The sequence below is a fragment of the Doryrhamphus excisus genome, chromosome 1 (genome assembly GCF_030265055.1).
Source record: "Doryrhamphus excisus isolate RoL2022-K1 chromosome 1, RoL_Dexc_1.0, whole genome shotgun sequence".
NCBI lineage: Eukaryota > Metazoa > Chordata > Actinopteri > Syngnathiformes > Syngnathidae > Doryrhamphus > Doryrhamphus excisus.
Genome location: NC_080466.1, coordinates 39979662 through 40000355, shown reverse-complemented (window position 1 = coordinate 40000355; position 20694 = coordinate 39979662). Strand labels below are relative to the sequence as shown.

The 20694-nt window shown below is 43.4% G+C and overlaps 1 protein-coding gene across 5 annotated transcripts in view; it reads left to right on the top strand.

The window, feature by feature from the left end:
- LOC131123741 (SLIT-ROBO Rho GTPase-activating protein 3-like) overlaps positions 1-20694 on the top strand; it is a 35790-nt gene that overhangs the window by 3513 nt on the left and 11583 nt on the right. For 4 of the 5 annotated variants that reach the window (XR_009128864.1, XM_058065519.1, XM_058065502.1 and 1 more), the window contains 5 exons: positions 1096-1522; positions 8586-8781; positions 16019-16181; positions 17685-17747; positions 19728-19919. Coding sequence is in view for 4 of the 5 variants with exons in the window: in XM_058065519.1 (XP_057921502.1) it covers positions 1456-1522; positions 8586-8781; positions 16019-16181; positions 17685-17747; positions 19728-19919 (681 nt within the window). In the remaining variant the exon portion in view is untranslated. Of the gene's footprint in view, positions 1-1091; positions 1523-8585; positions 8782-16018; positions 16182-17684; positions 17748-19727; positions 19920-20694 lie in introns of those variants that run through there. The other variant, XM_058065493.1, reaches the window with a different exon arrangement.

Genomic DNA, 20694 nt, shown 5'->3' with positions numbered 1-20694 from the left:
GAAAATAAAGGACTTAAATAAAAGTGAAAATAATACAATTAACTACACCCATATGAGGAAGTCTGGCTCAGTGTGATGTCACAGGGAGTCGGTGTTAGAAAAAACTCTCTAAAAGCGAGCGTTCAGAGCATCCCTAACTCCTGACTGTGTGGTCTACGTGTAAATAATTGGCAACATTTCATCAAAATAAATAACTTTGATATTCTCCCATCACACTTTGGCAATTAAGAACTTTTTTAAATTAATTCAATTGAACAGAAAATAAGTTTAATTTGTTAACATGACTCGGTATGGTTGTGAGTAGCACCCTCTTCTGGTGAGTATATGTAAATATAGCAACTTAGAACATAGCAATACAGTAGGCGTACCCGAATAATTTGAAGCTAATCTACTTCATTTACTAATAAAGAGTAAAATATGAACACACCTTTTCTTTTAGAGCTCCATCCCCACGGCAACGCTGCTCGGAAGCAGTTCCTGTCGGCTCGTGATTGTCTTTATAGCATCGTATAGCATCCGCCAAACCCCAAACTCCCTGTGACCCCAGAAAAAGTCGCTAATCGCTTTTGATGTTGCTTTATGTTTCGGAATGTTTAATACTATTTGCGACTCATCATAAATACATAGAAAAAGCAACAGTTAATCCAGGTGATCAAGATCGGTATGGAAATTGGCAGCATAAACCCTGATTGCTAAAAAGGGAGGCTAAAAGTGTGAGTTGATGCTAGTTTAGCAACTTGCTAAACCTATTGAAGGTCATCAGCCATGTTTTTTTGGTTTACTTTCCACTGGAACACAGTCCATAAGAATGAGAACGGCTACGGTTTGACCCTGTAACGGATGTTTTCCATGTCTGTGATCTCCTAGGTGATTTTTTTGGTGGATAGATGGGTGCATATGAGCCGAAGGGTGAAATATGAATCATGCATGCACAAAAAGGTGGTGCGGTGAGGAAAGGGGGAGGAGTCTTCCATTCAGCCTTTTTTTTCCTGCAGCTGCATGAACAACTAGCAGACAGAGGGAGGGATAGAGAGAGAGAGAGAGAGAGAGAGAGAGAGAGAGAGAACGCTGTGTCATTATCGTCTTTTCCTTCAGGTTCCCCCCCCACCCACCCTGCAATGCGAGTCAAACGTGAGTCCTTGCGGTGGAGGACAGCTTGCACGGCGGACTGTCCTTCCGGATCGACGTCGCCTTAAACGCAGCAAAGAATCGGACACTGCTGAACAAAACCAAAACAGAACATTGGGACCGCCTTCTTCTTCTTCTTCTTCTTCCACCCACCCCCCTCCTCCTCCCCTCCACCGCCCTTCTCGCTTATCCGAACTTGTGAGGCTTTCTCCGGCGATGCGGGGCCTCTGATCGCCAGTCGCCGAGCCGCCAGTCAAGCCGAGGAGGAGCGACTGCAAGACGGTATCTTCCCGCCTCGAAGATCGCCCCATCCAGCCTGCCTCCAACATGTCCTCGCAGGCCAGAGTGAAGAAGGACAAAGAGATCATAGCCGAATATGAGAGCCAAGTGAAAGGTTAGTGTTGTGCAGGCCTGCTGGTGTGCAATTGTGCAACTTTTACAACAAGTGTGTGTGTGTGTGTGTGTGTCATGAGGAGGGTGGGTCTGGCTGTCCTGTCAATGCATCAATGCAAATGATCCTGCAGTGTATCTATACATGCAGTGAAAGAATTACCCTATGAACTTATTAATGTGACTGCTGCACAATCCTCCAGACATCAAGATGTGTGTTACCCACGAAGCTGCAGGACAGGATCATGTAGCAGCCATAGAGAAGGAAGGTCACACAGCAAAGAGTTGAGAAAGTCCATCAATAATGGATGCTGTCTGCATCAATTATAAACCATGAAAGGATTTTCCTCTTTGCGGCTAAATGTATGTGGCCGGATGATCAAGATAGTGCCGGATGGTCATGCAGCAGACATGGTTTGTGTGCATTCTTTCATATTTTTTTTTACCTCCACTAAAAGGTCCTAGCAGCCCATCTGCTCCTTCTCATTTTCATTTACATGAATGGAAAATTAATTGCTCCCATAGAAGATAATAATAATAATGGAAACCATACGTTTGAGGGTCCAAAGCATCGTAAAAAGTGTCAAAATAAGTGAACAATATTAAAGGAAAAGTGCAGGGAATTTTTCCCATCATCCACAGTCCTTATTAAACACATATGTCTCTTTAGTGTGCATTCTAAAGGTATACAAACTGATAAAAAAAAGGCCGCTCATTAATGCATGTAATGGGACACAACTATTCCATCCAATATATATCCATGCTCTGAGCATGTAATGTAATGTAACAGGTACATTGATGATAACATGTCATACTTGTATTTTAGTACTACTTCCTTCCTGTTTGCATTGATTTCACATAGCAACATAAAAAGGAACGCTACACCTAGCCTCCAAAATAAAAAGACAGCTCCAATATGTAGCGTTACCTTTGGCTAGTGGCCTGATTCATTGGGAGCCAGTGTGTGCTCAAGCTAGTCGCTAGCCTGTGGTGAGGTGTCACTACTCCAGTAATGTAGTTCTTGGGCGTAACAATGTTGATAAGAATAATAATAACAATGTGGCCACGGCTTGGTTAATATGCAGTTCACATGATGGAGATACCTTGTGGGTGAGTTTTTTTTTTCAGAAGAGTCGGTGTATCCCATTACATGCATTCTTAGCTGCCTCTTTTTAGCTGTTTGACTGTTTGACATGTATTCTGTAAAGGATTCCCCATAGTGGCTGCATTGCAGGTAGGCTAGCTATTTTTTTACAAAAGGGAACATTCCCGACCATTACTCGTATCAGCACCTCCAATTACTCTGCTGAAATTACTCTTCAGGACAAGTGAGGTCTGAACTCACCACATCAACGAACTGTAAGGAGTCCACAGCCGTTACAAGGCTAGCTAGCAAGCTGGTGGCTAGCAAGCTGGTGGCTAGCAAGCTGGTGGCTAGCTAGCTGGCGGCTAGCAAGCTGGCGGCTAGCAAGCTGGTGGCTAGCTAGCTGGTGGCTAGCTAGCTGGTGGCTAGCAAGCTGGTGGCTAGCAAGCTGGCGGCTAGCAAGCTGGCGGCTAGCTAGCTGGCGGCTAGCTAGCTGGCGGCTAGCTAGCTGGCGGCTAGCTAGCTGGCGGCTAGCTAGCTGGCGGCTAGCTAGCTGGCGGCTAGCTAGCTGGCGGCTAGCTAGCTGGCGGCTAGCTAGCTGGTGGCTGCTTTTAGCCTCCATAACCTCCATAAAATCTCGGAATCTTCGCGGGGTCATTCCGGGCTGTAACATCGAGTGGTGAGAGACTATATTCGCTATAACAACAAACACTAAATATCGAAGACAGTCGTAAAAGCAAGCTAACAGGCTAACAACGGTCTGTGTTGACAAGGCGTTGCCTAGCTGTTTTTATGAAACAGAAAAGAGAAAGACATGGATGCTGGGCAAAATTCCCCCAAAACGCACTTTTCTTTGAAATGTTCATTTATCATAATTATCATTTATTATTTCATTCATGGGATTTGCATTATTGGTGTCATGAAGAACTCAGTTCACAAGACGAGACTGGGTCAATGAGAACAAAATTTTAACATTTCGTTCAGAAGTACAGTGAAACAAAGAGACTCATACAAAGAGACTGCAAGACTGACAAAAGGGCTCACTCTGTTCATGCTCTTGTTCTATTGAACAAAGCCTCCATGGTGCTGCCTGTTTGGAGGCGAGAGACGAGGGAAACAGACACGTATGCTAATGAAACCGGCAAAATGGTCCAGTTCATTATCATTTATTTATTTATCATCTACCCAGGCCTAATGCCCATGAGAAACCTTTGAATTGACTCGGTTAGCATCTGTTTGGGTTAGTCAGACCTTCTGGAAGTAATTTATGACGCTAACTAAGGTTCCACTACACTTTGATTGCTATTTGAAGATATTTCTAGTGCTAGTAAAAAGATATTGAAATCGTAATGAAGGATGTTTGCATGTAGATGAATTCATCGTAATCACATAATGTCTTCTGACGTCGTGCGGTGGAAGGATGTCTTTGTTGCCGGTAGATGCTGCGTCGGGTGTTTAAAGTGAAACCTGCTTGGAATGTCATTCCGGCACAATGTGGATTTTCCTGTCCTGTGGTTGTGCAAACAGCTTTCCTCTGAAAACGCCACGTGAACTCATGCACGGAGGCCCTAGGAGCGTTAGCGCCGTGCTGACTGCATTCTGGGGGGGGGGGGGGGGCGCACAGCCTTGATTTTGGGCCAAATGATGTCAACATGTCAGTCTGGGTTAGGACACATGTGACCAGTCACGCATGGCTAACTGCAGACACAGCGCTCGGGTACGCCTCCTGGCCGTGGCAGTAGCTGTGGCGGCGGGCTCCTTCCACGACAATGACTCCTCAATATGGGATTTCTCTACAGGCAGCCCGGCCTTGGAGCCGACCTGGCCCACTTGCTTTCACGTGGAGCAGAAGTCCATGCATGTCGTTTGCAGGTCGGAGTGCATCAGAGCATGGCGGCACTACATGAATTGTGTTTTTAGGCACGGTAGCGCCGCTGAATCAACTGCAGCCTGCTTGTGTTTCCAATATGATCTTCAGGGTTTTTCCAAACTGGGATTCAAGAGTCCATTTTCATTGGGTTGCCAAAATGTAAGCCGGCATCTTGATTTTGGGGCACAGCATTAGTACGGTACATTTTATAGCAATACACGACTAATTTGGGTCTAATTTGGGTCCTGAGCCAAGTCACCCGCACAGGAAGTGAACAAACTATGAATGACTGCCGAGACACACACAATTTTTCAAAGTATTATGCTCGGAATTGTTTCCTCCAGCCTCCAATTTATGCACAAAATCCCAACATTCTAACCCTGAGAGCAGCAGGTTGTTGATCATTAGGGTTGGGCGAATAAGCAACATGATAAATACGTCCTATTAGTGTGCACAGTGCTGTGGGTGTGCACCATTACAGTCATGGGGGTTGTGTCTGACGTTAGCGGGAAATTGTTGTTGTGGAAAAGTGCAATCCAAAATGTACCTTTGTGTTTGGTTGATTCTTGCTAAAGCCTTTCCCTTTTGAAATGCCGCCCCGACTTGCATCTGTTGCGTTCCCCAGATGTTAGCGGTCAAGGGTCTGATTTTAATGGGATGCTGTGGGGCGGCATCTTCTTCACTGGCAAACGAGGCTTGTCATCATTCAAGGCAATATCACTGCATACATATTCACTTCAGTGTCAATACCATACATAAATAGCCTGAAGCTAACGGCATTTTCAAAGATGACGCCCCAGAGCTTGGTGTTTACCAAAGAATGACACAGAAAGAATGACCTCAAACGCAACACAACACTTGTTTAGGCATGATGTTCATGCACAACCACTTTGGCTGCATTGCATTGCTTCTGGTACACCCAAAGACTGGCAAACTGGTGCTGGACTGTAGTATCACAATGCTGTGGGACGGCATCTCCATCACTGGTAAACTATGTCCTAACAGACGGAACATCAAAGCACAGATATTGAGTGGCAATACTAGACACTCATAATCAGAAGCTAACGGCATTCTCAAAGATGACGTCCCACAGCTTGGTGTTTACCAAGAAATGTCACAGAAAGAATGACCTCAACTGCAACACAACACTTGTTTAGGCATGATGTTCATGCACAACCACTTTGGCTGCATTGCTTCTGGTACACCCAAAGACTGGCAAACCGGTGCTGGACTATAGTTTCACAATGCTGTGGGACGGCATCTCCATCACTGGTAAACTACGTCCTTATTGACGGGAACATCAAAGCACAGATGTTGAGTCAGTTTAATCAGAAGCTAACGCCATTCTCAAAGATGACGCCCCACAGCTTGGTGTTTACCAAAGAATACCAGAGAAAGAATGGAGTCCTGACCTCAACCCAATGCTTGTTGAATCAGTTTAGGCATGATGCTCATGCTTGAACAATGAACACAACCACTTTCGGTACCCCGAAATGCTGGTAATCGGGTGGCGTCTCCATCACTGACAATCTATGTAATCAAAGCAGACATATTGAGGTGATTGGCACTACCATACGTACATCCATAGTCGGATGCTAACTCCATCCTCAAAAATGGCACCCCACAGTTTGGTGTTTATCAAAGGTTACTAGATGAAGACTGAAGTTCTGACTTCAACCCGACACTCGGATCGGTGTAGGCATGTTGTTCGTGTTTAAGTGACCAACAAAACCACTTTGGCTGACCCTGGTTGTGAATTGGAAGGCCATCCCACAGCAGTGTGTGACCTGTTTGAGATCGAGGCTACTTTGAATTGGTAATATGATATGTCCAGTAAGTCTTGTTCCTTCCTTGTTACTGACGTTCCTTCCAAATGGGCCATCATTTCAAAGCGGAATAAACAGTCCTGAAAATACCCCGACCATTTTGGTTCGTGTTGGAGACAGGAGTTAGCTTTTCAAGCGGACGTTTTATGCTTTTTAAATTGAATTGTGAAGTGCTTGCCGGTGTCCTGGCGTGATTATGCACACTCTGCGAAAGCCTGAATCATTCATCACATGTAGTGCAATACTGCACAGTCCCTAGTAACACTTTAGCTTCTAAAAATAACACGCCTGCAAAGGGCCAGCATGCAAATAGTATCTATTTGATGAAATTACACGCTTACATCAATGCAAATTGGCTCATTTTGTCGTCTCTTACACTCCTTGTTTGTTTTAAAAGCCGTCACCCCTCCCGCCGTGACATTTTATTCTATTTTGGAACTGATTGCTGCCTCGCCGCTCATCAGCTGCGGTTGCTTTTTGAGCATTTTTCAAGCAGAGAAAGTCACTCTCGTCCTTGACCAAATGCCAAATCAAACGGCTGGTGCAAGTGTCAGAAGCGAGTGAAGCAGAGGGCGAGGACAGCGATGCCTCCAGAGGCATGTAACCAAGCAACTGCACCACCGAGGGGACCATGACGATAACATCTCCTCCCAGCCAGGGACCACACACTCTTTCATTTGGTCTTTGTTTATCTGCCTCGACTTCCATTCACATTTTCAGCCTCGGTGTTGCAGAGCATTTCTTCTAATTGTTATCATTTTAAGCAGAAGAAAAGTCTTTTCTTCATTGATGCTCTCAGACAAGGTTCCTTTCTCTGGACACAAATGACATGTATGCTTGAGAACGTCTCTTAGGCCTACTTAAAGGTCCTCAACTGTTTCTTAATATCTCATGGAGAGTAGAGCATTGTTCAGTCCCTCTGTGTGTGTGTGTCACCAAGCATCTTGTTAGCTGCAAAAAAAGAGATTGGCCTATAATAGAATTATTTATGGTTAAAACACATTGAAGTAAATCCAACTTTACTAACAACCACAACCACAGTACAACACTGTACATCTGTAAAATAAACAATAACCTATAATGACAGGAAGTGAACTAAATGTCAGTAATTGCTGGAGAAGGTGTAGTGTGAACTGTGCAAATGTAAAGGTGATATTCCTTAACTGGCTAAGCATGCTAAAAACAAATCCAAGCATTAGCATTAACTTGTGCATATTCTATATGTGACAGCATAAGTTTTAATATTCTGCCAGCGACTGTCACTCCCACAGTTGAATATAATAATACTATAATAATAACTGATAATAGCATGTTGCTTTTTCAGGAGATAAACCATACCGGCTGTGCACAATACAGTAAACCTCGGATATATCGGATTCAATTGTTCCCACTGGTTTTGTCTGATATAAGCGAAATCCGTTATATGCGTATACCGGAAAATGTCCGTTTTACGCATATATCGGATTTATATCCTGTATATGCGTAAATCAGATTTTATCCGTTATAAAAAGGCACTTCCTTGAATATGTTTCCAATGTACCTGGACACGAAGGCAACGCTGCAAACGCTGCAAATGACGTCGTATAGCGGCCTGTCACGATTCGGCGAATCGGAGCGCCACGATGCGGCCATCCGATATATGTGAGGGAAATTTAATGGAAATGCATTGGAACGGGACTGGAGATTTTGTCCGAAATAGGCGAAATCCATTATAAAAAATCCGATATATGCAATTAATTTTTATTGGAAATGCATTACAGAAAAATCGGTTCTTTTTTATCTGTCCGTTGTGAGCGAATTTCCGATATATCCGAGGTTTACTGTATTAAGAAAGTAGAGTATATTTATTTGAATCCTCGCTTGGAATGGAAGGAATGAAGGCTTCCAAACGTCTTAAACGTGAAAAGCACAGCAACCTTGTAATTAAAAGAATCCCTGATATTTGCTATTTTTTGAGAAAAATCATTGTGAAGGCTCTCTCAGCACAATGCCGGCTGACCTAGTTTGTGTTTTCCATGCTGTCTGCAGCAATAAACACACATGCATGTCATAATGCACGTGTGCACACACAGACACTGGCAGCAGACAAATGCAGTTGGACATCCGCTTTTATCCAATTATGATGAATTGGTTCTTAAACAAGTGCTCCGGCTAGCGGGATTGCATCGTGGTGTAGGTGAAGCTACATATACTCTCATGTGGATTATTAATGATGGCCAAACACAGCAACACTAGTCCACCGGTGTCTCTTCCTGTTCCAAGTGACTCCTCTTTTGTTGATCTGCAGAGATCCGTAACCAGCTGGTGGAGCAGTTCCGGTGTTTGGAGCAGCAGTCGGAGTCCCGCCTGCAGCTGCTGCAGGACCTGCAGGACTTCTTCCGTCGAAAGGCCGAGCTCCAGCTTGAGTTCTCCAGAGGCCTGGACAAACTGGCCGAGCGCTACTCGGCCAAGATCCGCACTTCCAGAGAGCATCAGCATTTCAAGTGAGTTGGAGTACATTCATCAGTTGGCCTGTTTAAGCCGGGTAGTATTAGCACGTCGTGGCTAAATATATAAACAATATTTTGGTGGTTTTGAAACAGTGACTTTTAATCCAAACCCTAATTAAAACCCAAACACTAACCTTAGTATCACAACTTTTTACAATGGAATCTGACAAAAGCTGTACACCCAGGGGACCGTACTGCTTGCTAGACCATACCGGCATGGAAACAAAGGGACGGACAATAGAAGGAATAGGATGTATAAATGCAGAAGAATTGACCTGAAATGAATCCAGGGCCAAGGAAGCGTGTGGCCTCCGGCTGCAGTGTTCCTCCCAACTAGGTCAGACGCTTTATCCACTCCTACCAACCCCCGCCAACCTGACTTCTTCTGTACGTGCTTGTCATTTCATTTCCCTTTTCAAACAACTTCACGCTAGACCAGGACTCTCCAATCCTCACCGGTCACACAAAATTAGAGCGGTAAGGAAGTCAAAGGAATGAAACAGTCGCTGCTCTTTTACTGGATGACAAAGATAGGCACCCTGTAGTGTTTCGACAGTCACCATGTCAACCATTGTCCATGGTTGGTATGCGCCATGTTACCCTTACAGTGGTGTGAAAAGTGTTTGGTCATTAGTCAATGACGGTATTCAGTATCTGAACACAAAATACGCTTCTTAAATGAAACTTTTTATGGAATTGCTCCCTAAAACTAAGAACTGCACAGCCCAAGTCATCGACAGGTGGTCAGACAGCAGAATTAATGCTTCCATTTATCACGGCAAGTCTTCCAGGTCCTGAAGCAGCAAAACAGTCGCAGACCATCACACTACCACCACCATATTTTACTGTTGCTGTCATCTTCATTCATTCACATTCATTTTCTACCGCTTTTCCTTCGGGCGAGAGGCGGGGTACACCCTGGACTGGTTGCCAGCCAATCACTGGGCACGTATAGACAAACAACCATTCACACTCACATTCATACCTATGGACAATTTGGAGTCGCCAATTAACCTAGCATGTTTTTGGAATGTGGGAGGAAACCGGAGTACCCGGAGAAAACCCACGCATGCACGGGTAGAACATGCAAACTCCACACAGAGTTTGGTGGAATCGAACCCTGGTCTCCTAGCTGTGAGGTCTGTGGTGTTCACAGCGTCAGTGAGACATGTGGTTGTATTTTTTAGTGAAACTGCTGCTTGCTAATTGTTGACCGCTCCAGGGTGTACCCCGCCTCTTTGCTCCAGCATACCCCTGTGACCCTAATGACAATAAGCGGTATGGAATATGAATGGATGGGACAGATCATCATAACAGTGAATTTGTGGGACAATTAACATTTCAAAACGCACATGCATGAGATAAATCAAAAAGTTTGTTTGTCCCGTCATGTTTTTTTTTATTGTACATTTTGTGTGAAAATCTCGTTCTCGTGTACCCCAGTCCCAAGAATCGTCTCGGGTCAATGACTCGGGTGTCTGGTAACGGTGCTACTGTCTACCTACTCTATCTCTCGGTGGCTCTTTTTGTCAGTCCAGGCACGTCGAGCCGCCATCTCTGTGGGGCTGATTAATGGAGCGTTCTGTCCAAGGAACACCCTGTAAGATATTCATGTCACTTGACTTCCCTTGTCACCCCTTGTCCCAGATCCCCCTCATCAAACCCCCCCTTTCCGTCACTTAAAATGCTCATCATTATAAATGGATGTCTACTCACTGACTACAATGACTACAAAGCCTCAAGCTTTAGTCCCAATTCTGTTTTCAGACTGCCTTTGTTATGTAGCTCATTATTATTATTATGAGATATGCTTTTATTTCTAGCATCACAAAAGGAACATTGAAAATGACTAATCAAAGGGTGGAAAGTTGAAGAGAGATATTGGATCCCATTGTGGAACCATTCATTCATTTTCTACCGCTTATCCTCAGGAGGGTCGCAGGGGTGCTGGAGCCTATCCCAGCTATCTTCGGGCGAAAGGCGGGGTACACCCTGGACTGGTGGCCAGCCAATCACAGGGCACATATAGACAAACAACCATTCACACTCACATATTCATACCTATGGACAATTTGGAGTCGCTAATTACCCTAGCATGTTTTTGGAATGTGGGAGAACACGGGGGAGAACATGCAAACTCCACACAGAGATTGCCAAGGGTGGGATTGAACTCGGGTCTCCTAGCTGTGAGGTCTGCGCGCTAACCACTCTTCCACCGTGCAGCCCCATTGTGGAACTAAAGTATTTTTATTTGAATAAATAATAAATCTCAAGGAGTGGACAGGATAAATCTGCATTCTTCTCCTCTTGGATTCAACAGCCTACTCCCCCAGCCACGCCTACTCAATTGTGATTGGTCAGAGCTAGTAAAGAGGATTTTTATATTGGTTATCACTGGATCAACATTGAAGAATCCGGTGTCAAACTGTGCTTTGCTCTCGAAGCAGCTGTCTGTGAATTGTGGAGAGCAGAGAGGAGAAGTGGCTGGTTGTTAGCGATGTCGGAAGTGCGGCATTAATCGTTGCAGCTTCTCCATCTTGACTAAACAATGGCAGCACACTGTTTTCGTCTTATCCACTCGTCTTTGTCCGTTTACGTGTTCCAGCTGGAAGGCCAAGTGTTCCCGAACACTTTTAACAACAGTCGAGGCTTTTCAAGCTCTGGCTTCTGTTTAGCCAACAGCTGGGCTGCACAGCGTTTGATTACCAAGTGGACAGGACTGTATCATCAGGCACTTCCACATCCTGTCCCTCACTCTCTGTACTGTCCTGACACACTTTCTTGTTGAAAACCTGATTTATCAATACAGGCGTCCCTCACAATATCGCTGTTCGGTTAGCATTCCCTCACTATATCATGGTTTTTCAGAAATGTAGCCTATTTCACGGTCTATTATTAGTGAAAGCATTGATGCGACATTAGCTTACATGTCTTACCTTAACACCGCATGAAGTCCGCCAAGGCATGTCTCACATCTTAGAGAGGAGAAACGTTCTCCCATTCTGTGCGGAAATGGTAAGATTTTGTCTTCTTAAGTTTAGAAGAAATAAATCCCAGGCTCACCGGTTAGCTCGCCAGCTTGCTAGCTAGCAGCCGTCTCAGTGTCTGCATCATAAGAGCTATGCTATGTGGTGTAAACAACAAATAATAATAAGAGTATAAAGGTGACTATAGGGTTGTTATTTCAGCTCTGCAAGGCTCTAATGTTAAAAACTGTATTTCTGACTCCGTGGTGGGTGCACGTCAGTCTCGGCAGCATATCCCGAATTGGAATCTAATGTAGCCTATTTCACGGTCTATTATTAGTGAAAGCATTGATGCGACATTAGCTTACATGTCTTACCTTAACACTGCATGAAGTCCGCCAAGGCATGTCTCACATCTCAGAGAGGAGAAACGTTCTCCCATTCCGTGTGGAAATGGTAAGATTTTGTCTTCTTAAGTTTAGAAGAAATAAATCCCAGGCTCACCGGTTAGCTCGTCAGCTTGCTAGCTAGCGGCCGTCTCATTGTCTGCATCATAAGAGCCATGCTATGTGGTGTAAACACCGAATAATACGAGTATAAGGGTGACTATAGGGTTGTTATTTCATCTCTGCATGGCTCTAATGTTAAAAAACATATTTCTGACTTCGTGGTGGGTGCACATCAGTCTCGGCAGCATTTCCCGAATTGGAACATCCCTAGCCAAAACTGTAAAACTTTAATTTTTTTGACTAATGATGGACTTTAGACAACCACGAAACAGCATGATATATTTACTAATATACAGTATTTTACAAAAATGGTGATAGAGTCCTGAAATTCAAAGTAGCAAGGTCACTGTATCAAAACTGTATCACTGTATCAAATCAGTAAAGTCAGTATAGACTGACCTCAACTACTACATTTCTGACTGTACCTTTAATTTGATACCAGAACATCTATGATTGGCGCTTTATGACTTTGTTCTCCATTGTTGGTCTCGTGTGTGGGTCCCTAATGGTCTTTCCCAGGAGGACATTTTGTTCTGCAAGAAGAGAGGACTCAAGAACCGTATAAAATAATGAATACTTGCAATATGTTCACTTTCGCTGAGAGTGGCGTTCTTTTCTTCGTGACCCGCGAAACCTTGGCCGTGCATATTTCTACTACTATTTTTTTTTTCTCCTTGTCTTCTCGCCTTATTGAAGAGCAGCCAAAGGTTTGACAGTTAATCTCCTGGCATCCTGTGTCAAGGATCCAAGCTCGTGCTTGGCTTTGAAAGGAAGGCCTGCGGGGAGGGCGGCATCACCTTTTTACCCAAGTGCGATGAAAAGCCAATAACACAAGATGCTGATGCTCAGCACTCTGGTTGCTATCTTTTACACCAATATGCTTCTAATTCACCCGATGACGGTGTGGACCTTTCGGATTGAATCAACAGCGCCTCTGCTGGTTGGAGCCAAGAAGTGCACTTCATTTTGTAAACATTTGAATAAGCGGAATATTTTTTAGGAATTAGTTCAATTATCCACAATCCTTATGTGAGACATAAACATACGTGTATTTTCTAATGGCATGCACCTATTCCGCCTAGAAACCCTTCTGAAAAAACCTCCAAAAAGCCAATAAGGCTCCATTTCCTTCATGTGAGCTCCATATGAAGCATATGATTATTATTGTTATTAACATAGTTACTTAGCGAGTAGCTTCAGTGTTGCTCACAATGTAACACTATATATTGGCGATGTATTTTTGTTTTTGAGGCTAGGTCACTGCTTCTCAGTTATTTTCTGCCCCCCCCCCAAGGGACAGAAATGTTTTTGTGCAATACTTGTGAAATCCTCGAGATGCACATTTTATCACACCACAACCGCACTCCGTCAACGTCCAACTGACAATATGAGGCATACTGTACATTGAAAAGGTAAAACTATGATGATGCTATGTTTGGATTTATTGCCTTGACTCTCGAAAATCAAAGACAAATTCCAAAGAGTGTTTATTTTTAGATCTAGTCTCCTGTTTAAAAGTGTCCTTACCCTTCATGATGTTTGCTTTTCCTTCTTCTTCAAAGAAAAGTGCACTTTTTCGGAATTCTGCCCATCATCCACAATGAGACATGAGGACATGTTTTTGTCCCTTTCTGTGCGTTCTGATGATATAAAGATATAGGCATAGAAAACCATAAAACCTTTTAATGGCAGAGTAGGTGTGTCCCTATATCTTTAGAACACACGGAAAAGACAAAGATGTGTCTCACTTAAGGATTTTGTATGATGCGCCAAATTACGCCAAAAGTGTTTTTTCCTTTAAAGTGACCCTCTTAAGTACATTTGGAGAAAATAAGAGATGTTATCTTTGTCTGAAATGTCTTTGAGATGTTTTCCCCCTTTGAAGGAAGACTTAGAGTCTTCCGCCGTCATGTTATAACAACGTCCGCCATAAAAGCCAAAATAAGACTGGCCTTGGAAACTTTACCATGGGGTCATCTATGGCCCATCAGCGACCTGCCTCCATCTTATTTCAAATAAAAAGTAGTATCACTGTTGTGTTTCGGTCACAACAGTTTGACGATGGAAAAACAGTCCAATGTTCCCTGAAGACAAAAGAAGATAAACAAACGCTTCGGTGTGAACATAATTGAACTCACATGCTCCCTCGAGCAGTGAGGCAAGAGCAGCCAGCATGCTGGCTATTCCTGTGTGTGTGTGTGTGTGTGTGTGTGTGTTTTTGTATGTCGGAGGGACATTTTGAGATAGAGGACAAGATTGCGAGCACATCTTTTACAGAGAAACACATTGAATCCAATGCAGCGAATGAGTCAATGTGCCATTTTGGTCTGAATGAGCGAATAAAGTTCTAAGAGGGGATCAGGAAGGGATTATGTGCTCATAAACTATTCATTCATAGTTTGGTTAGTTTTGGTTTTGCAGTTAGGACTATGAGTATGGCCAATGCATATTGCCATATTGGTCAGTAAGTGAAACACACGAGCACCAGACTATAATAATAGTACAATGTAACAATAATACAATAATAGTGGTTTTATGCTGCTGATACCGATCAGCAGAATTCCTGGTTGCAGCCTTGCTTTTGGCTACATGATAAAAAAATATGATAGCTGGTGAAAGGTCCTGTTTGGAGGAGACTTTGGATGTGAGAGTACGTTGGTGGGGTTCCAGCAGGACTTCCAGGTAGCACGTAGTTGTTAGCAGCCGGCGAACTCGGTTTCTCATGTCGTCTCATGAATTCAGTGACTTTTCACTTCCAATTTTGTTGAAGCATTGCCACCATCATTCTTCATGGATGATGTAGTAATAAGTCAATTAAAAGTACACGTGAATAATAACATGGAAAGTCACCTCAGTTATGAAAGATGTGAGAATTGTTAAGGAAATCAGATTAGCATCTTTGTTTTGGTGTCTAAAGATCTTGTCTTGTACAAACCGATGCAAGATAACGGTCCGTGTGTAAGAAGTGTTTAGATAAGGGGTGGGCAAACTACGGCCCAGGGGCCACATGCGGCCCACCAAGCGTTTGAATCCGGCCCGCCAGTTACTTACTGTTACTCTGAGTATTTCAACTTTTAACATGATGTGTTATTCAGTAAGAAAAAAACTAAACTAAAATTAAATTTCGTAATTTGAGTGAAATGAGAACATATAGTTGATAGTATGACACTTTTACAAGTCAAATTAGACTGTTAGAACTACAAGTGTAAAATAGTGTGTGTGTGTGTGTTAAATACCGTATTTTCCGGACTATAAGTTGCACTTTTTTTCATAGGTTGGCTCTTCCTGCGACTTATACTCCAGAGCGACTTATAAATGAAAAAACTGCTTATATTACATAAACACTGGACACCTTTTCTGTTCATGTTTATTTTTTGTCTAGCTGAATAATCAATGTGTTAGCATATCGTACACCTATTCAGCCTGTTTTATTATTTTATTGTTAGAACTTGCCTTCCAAAATGATGTAATGTCTGTTTTGGTCAAGTAGTTTGTAAAATAAATTAGCCGCAAAAAATGCGACATACTCCAGTGTGACTTATGTATGTTTTTTTTTTTACCTAATTATGCATTTTTGGCCTTGTGTGACTTATACTCCGGAGCGACTTATAGTGCAGAAAATATGGTATATATTCTGTTGTTAACTCAACACGGCCCACGAGTCAAAAAGTTTGCCCACCCTGGTTTAGATCTTTGTGTAAAATGAACCACAAGTTCACAAGTCTCCACCGATTAACTACTCTCCTGTCTTTCCAGGAAGGACCAAAATCTCCTGTCCACCATAAACTGCTGGTATTTGGTCCTGGACCAGACCAGACGGGAGAGCAGAGACCACGCCACACTCAGCGACATCTACAACAACAACGTCATTGTCCGTTTGGCGCATGTGGGCGACGATGTCCTCAGACTTTTCAAAAAGGTCAGATTTGTGAATTCAGTGGATGTAAAAGTCACAGTCGTCATGCGTGTCATCCGCGTGACCGATGTGTCAATATGACGCCATGTATGTCCAGCAAAAATATTTGCTTCCAGCCAGAGCCGGATGCGGTCATTAAAAGAGGCTCCTGAGCCTTAGGTTCCCTACAGCCGTCATTTAAAAGTCAATTACATTCCAAATGAAATCCACCATCCATACACATTGGACTGTATTGTTATTATTGTCATCACGAGATGACACGATACATGAGATTGAAACTAGATGAGAAGTACAATGAAAAAAAAATATGACGATATATTACTCATTTCATTTCTTCTACGTTACACTCTTCTATGTGTATGCTAGCGGCCCCGCCTCCACCCGTCGAGACAAAGAGACTGTATGACTGACAAAAGGGCTCACTCTGTTCATGCCGTTGTTCTCTGTCTGCCTGTTTGGAAGCAGGAGGCAAAGAAATGCATGCACATAAAATAAGATAAGATATAATATTCTAATATTCTAGTCTAATATTCTAATAATAAGAAGTCTTTATTAGTCCCACAGTTCATTTTCATTTATGTTTATTTATCATTTATGATTTATTTATCATCCAAGGCCTAGTGCCCAAGAAAGGGTTTTTTTTTTCTGAATGAGAAATCTTGTCACGTTTTAATCTCGCGAGATCTTGTGACAGCCCTAATTGTTGTGTTGGAAAATGTCATTGTTTTTATTGTGTATCTGTGTATCGCTCCACTGATTGATAACGTTCCAGACGATCAATCCGCTGGACTCTCTAGTCCTAGTCGGTGAGTTATTTGGTCCAAGCTTCTCATTCACAATGCCAATACAATTGGGTGTTTGTCTAACGCAGTTGCCATTGGTTACGCTCTCATAACAGATCTGCATAATATGCGCTTTGTGCGACGACAGGAAAGCGCTTGTGGTTGATGAGGCTGTCCAAGAGATCTGAAATCATCTATTGTTTGACAGCGATGAGAATGGAGGGTAATTTATGCCCTCTTGGGGGGTTCTGCACTGTCACGATGGGGGCCTTGATGGCTTGGCCTTTAGCCAGCCTCCGCGTAGTCCTCTATGAACAGCCTGCAGACAATATGAATTCATCGCCAATTAAAAATATCTTCCAAATGTGTTGCTTTAACGGCGATGATATATGACACATGTGGGATGCGTCGTCTTGGGTGTTTACTGCGGTGGAAACTCTGAAGTTTAGATGTGGCGGAAAGACGAGGTTTTAGACAAGTGCTCCCTTAAGAGTTGAACTTCACACTCGTTCTCAACTTTGACCCCTTTCTTCCTCGGGGGGCCTCTTAGTGCTGTCAGAGGACATGTGCTGTTCATCACAAGCAACAATAACTTGATGACACTTGGGAAAACGGCGGCGAATCTCCCTGCAAAAATGTGTTGGGTTCGATTTGTTAGCATTGAGCATCATATTTTCCACTTTTTATTCAATGCTATTATTTTTTCTGCTAATATCTTTTACAGAGCAAAGACATCGGAGTGCAGATGCACGAGGAGCTGGTCAAAGTCACCACTGAGCTCTACACAGTAAGTCAAAGGAATATGATTGTTCTATTTAATATCCATAACAGGTTGTCTGCTCCGCCTTGCGTGCGTAGTGGCCTGCCAAGGCCTCGTCCCGCCGTCGGACCGGAACCTGTGAAACAGCTGGCCAGCCCCACACCGCACACACATACTTTACGCTCGATCAGCACTTCAGCCTCTAACTGCTCCCGAAGACATTCACATTCATCTGTTGTGAATTTCCTTCCCCTGGGTGGGTGGGGGGGGGGGGACTTACAATGAGCAGCTGAAGGTCGGACACATCTGTTTGTCGGGAAAAGCTTATATGTGTGCATTCGAAAAGACTGGGATAGCGTTCACGTGCAGACCACATGTGCACGTGCGTTGACTTGCAGAGCAGGTCTGGTTGGTAGATAGAAAACAGCTGCCCGGTGCTGACGCCTCCTTGTTTGGCGCAGGACAATGCAGGCACGTTTTCCTCGAGAAACTGCCTTTCTTTCCCGTCACTCTCCCGTTGAAGTCGTTTCCTGTCAAAGGCTTGTATCATAACCAGGCAGGCTATAGTGACAGGCCTGGTTATGCATGGATGGCACGTGACGTGGTTCATTCAAATTGGACGGACATGAAGATGAAGAAAGCACCTCTGGAGGTATAGCAGCTCGTCCAGAAACCGGAAGGTTGGTTGGAGAGGCCACCAGACTGTCCCAGGGCAGCTGTGTCTACAGATGCAGTTTACCACCACCAGCGTGTGACTGAGGAGTGAACACATACTAATTTTTTTTGCTCCTCCCCATCTAAGAACATCTCAAATCTCCTTTGTGACAATAAAAAAGCAAGAAGAAGAAGCTTGACAAGCCTGTAGTTACTATCAGAGGTGGAAAAGTACTATGCAACATGCGTGATGGACTATTGATCGTCTTCTGGAGCTCAAGTGGTATTCGGTGTCATGTAGCAGGGAGTGTTGCACACTGTCACCATGTTAGCCTCTCTCCTTTATCGATCTCTTTCTCTTTGTTGCTAGGAAACCCAAACTTGAGTGCGAGACATGAGGGAAGCAGATGCTGCGATGGTCACAAGACGGCTAACTTGATTTCATTATCTATGTTGGGGGGGTTTACTCAGTGATGTGAAGGATACTATTACATCCATGCAGTATGAGGGCCTGATAGAGGGCCTGTGTCTTTAAGTCGTTTCACTGTCTTGATAAATACTTCCAGCATTTACAGTCACACCTCCCTCGCACAATTTGTACGTGGTGTCCTGAGTGCATTCGTCTTTGGGAAACAAAGACTGTGCAGGTGCTCCAGTATTATACATAACAGGGACTGGTTATCTTTTTGTTTATCCTGGGTCTTTACAAGGTGAAAACAAACAAGCAGCAGGATAAAAGCACATCAGACACACCCAACTGAAAGCTGCTAGTTCAACAAGATGATGAGGTTACACTCCCTCTATTACTGAATGTATTAGGAGTAAATTAAAAAAAATACATTGCAATGGGAAATATTGTGGACTATGTAAGGATGTACTTACACTAGAGGCCTGAACCCACTTCAAGTAGGGGAAATCCACAGGGTACTATTATGAGTGCTCTGTAATTCTCAAGGCAGTGTGGTTAAAAGTGAAATATCCAAAGAGTAAAATGTACCCGGAGTTCAATCCAACCCTCGGCCATCTCTGTGTGGAGTTTGCATGTTCTCCTCGTGCATCCGTGTTTATTTTTTTCCGGGTACTCCGGTTTCCTCCCACATTCCAAAAACATGCTAGGTTAATTAGCGACTCCAAATTGTCCATAGGTATGAATGTGAGTGTGAATGGTTGTTTGTTTATATGTGCCCTGTGATTGGCTGGCGACCAGTCCAGGGTGTTCCCCGCCTCTCGCCCGAAGACAGCTGGGATAGGCTCCAGCACCCCCCACGACCCTCGTGAGGATAAGCGGTAGAAAATGAATGAATGAATAAAATTCCTGATTTTATTGTCATCTTCTTTGTTTGGTGCTGCCAGGTGATGAAGACGTACCACATGTACCACACGGAGAGCATCAGCGCAGAAAGCAAGCTGAAGGAGGCGGAGAAGCAGGAGGAGAAGCACATCGGCAAGGCCGGAGACATCGGCGCCGCCTTGTTGCGGCACGGTCACGACGACCGTCCACAGCGACGCAGCTCTGTGAAGAAGATGGAGAAAATGAAAGAGAAGGTACGTCTTTGTCTCCACTCGCAGCGTCTCACGTTTCAGTGAACAATTCCTTCCAGTACATCACCTCAAGGGACCGTACAGGAGAAAGTAAACCTGAATATACTTTAGAGCAGGGGTTCTTAAATGGCCTCAACCCGGGATCCACAGTTTCCAATGGTCATTAACTCAGCACCCACTTTTATTGAAGTTATTTAATTTTTTTTCAAGATTTACACTAATTTTTATTTATTTTTATTCTATATTATTATTAATATTATTATTTTTAATATATTATTATTATATATTATTGTATATGTTTAAGTCATTTCTATGTCTTATCATTTTTTGTTGAAGTCATTTTTTAAATTTAATTTAAATATTTTTAAATTTTATTTTATATATATTTGACACTTTTAAGTCATTTTAAATATTTTTTTCATTTTTTTAAATTTTTATTTAAGTCATATTATTTACTTTTTTCTCATTTTTTTACCCACTGAAAAAGAGTCAGGCGCTATTGTCTAAATAGCTGGCAACACAAGTGAGTAACAAGGTGATGTTGTCATGGTGTGGGGCTGCATGAGTGCTGCCAGCACCGGGGAGCTGCGGTTCATTGAGGGGATGCATGAATCCTGACATGACATTACTGAAGCAGAGCATGCCAAACTGCTTGAAACAAATTGTGTGTCCTTAGTCACACTATCCTCCATTTTCCTATGCTGGAATCCATGTTTCCAGCTCCCAGGTGCTGGCAGCACTCATGTAGGACCCAAGACATACTGTAATGATATTGCTA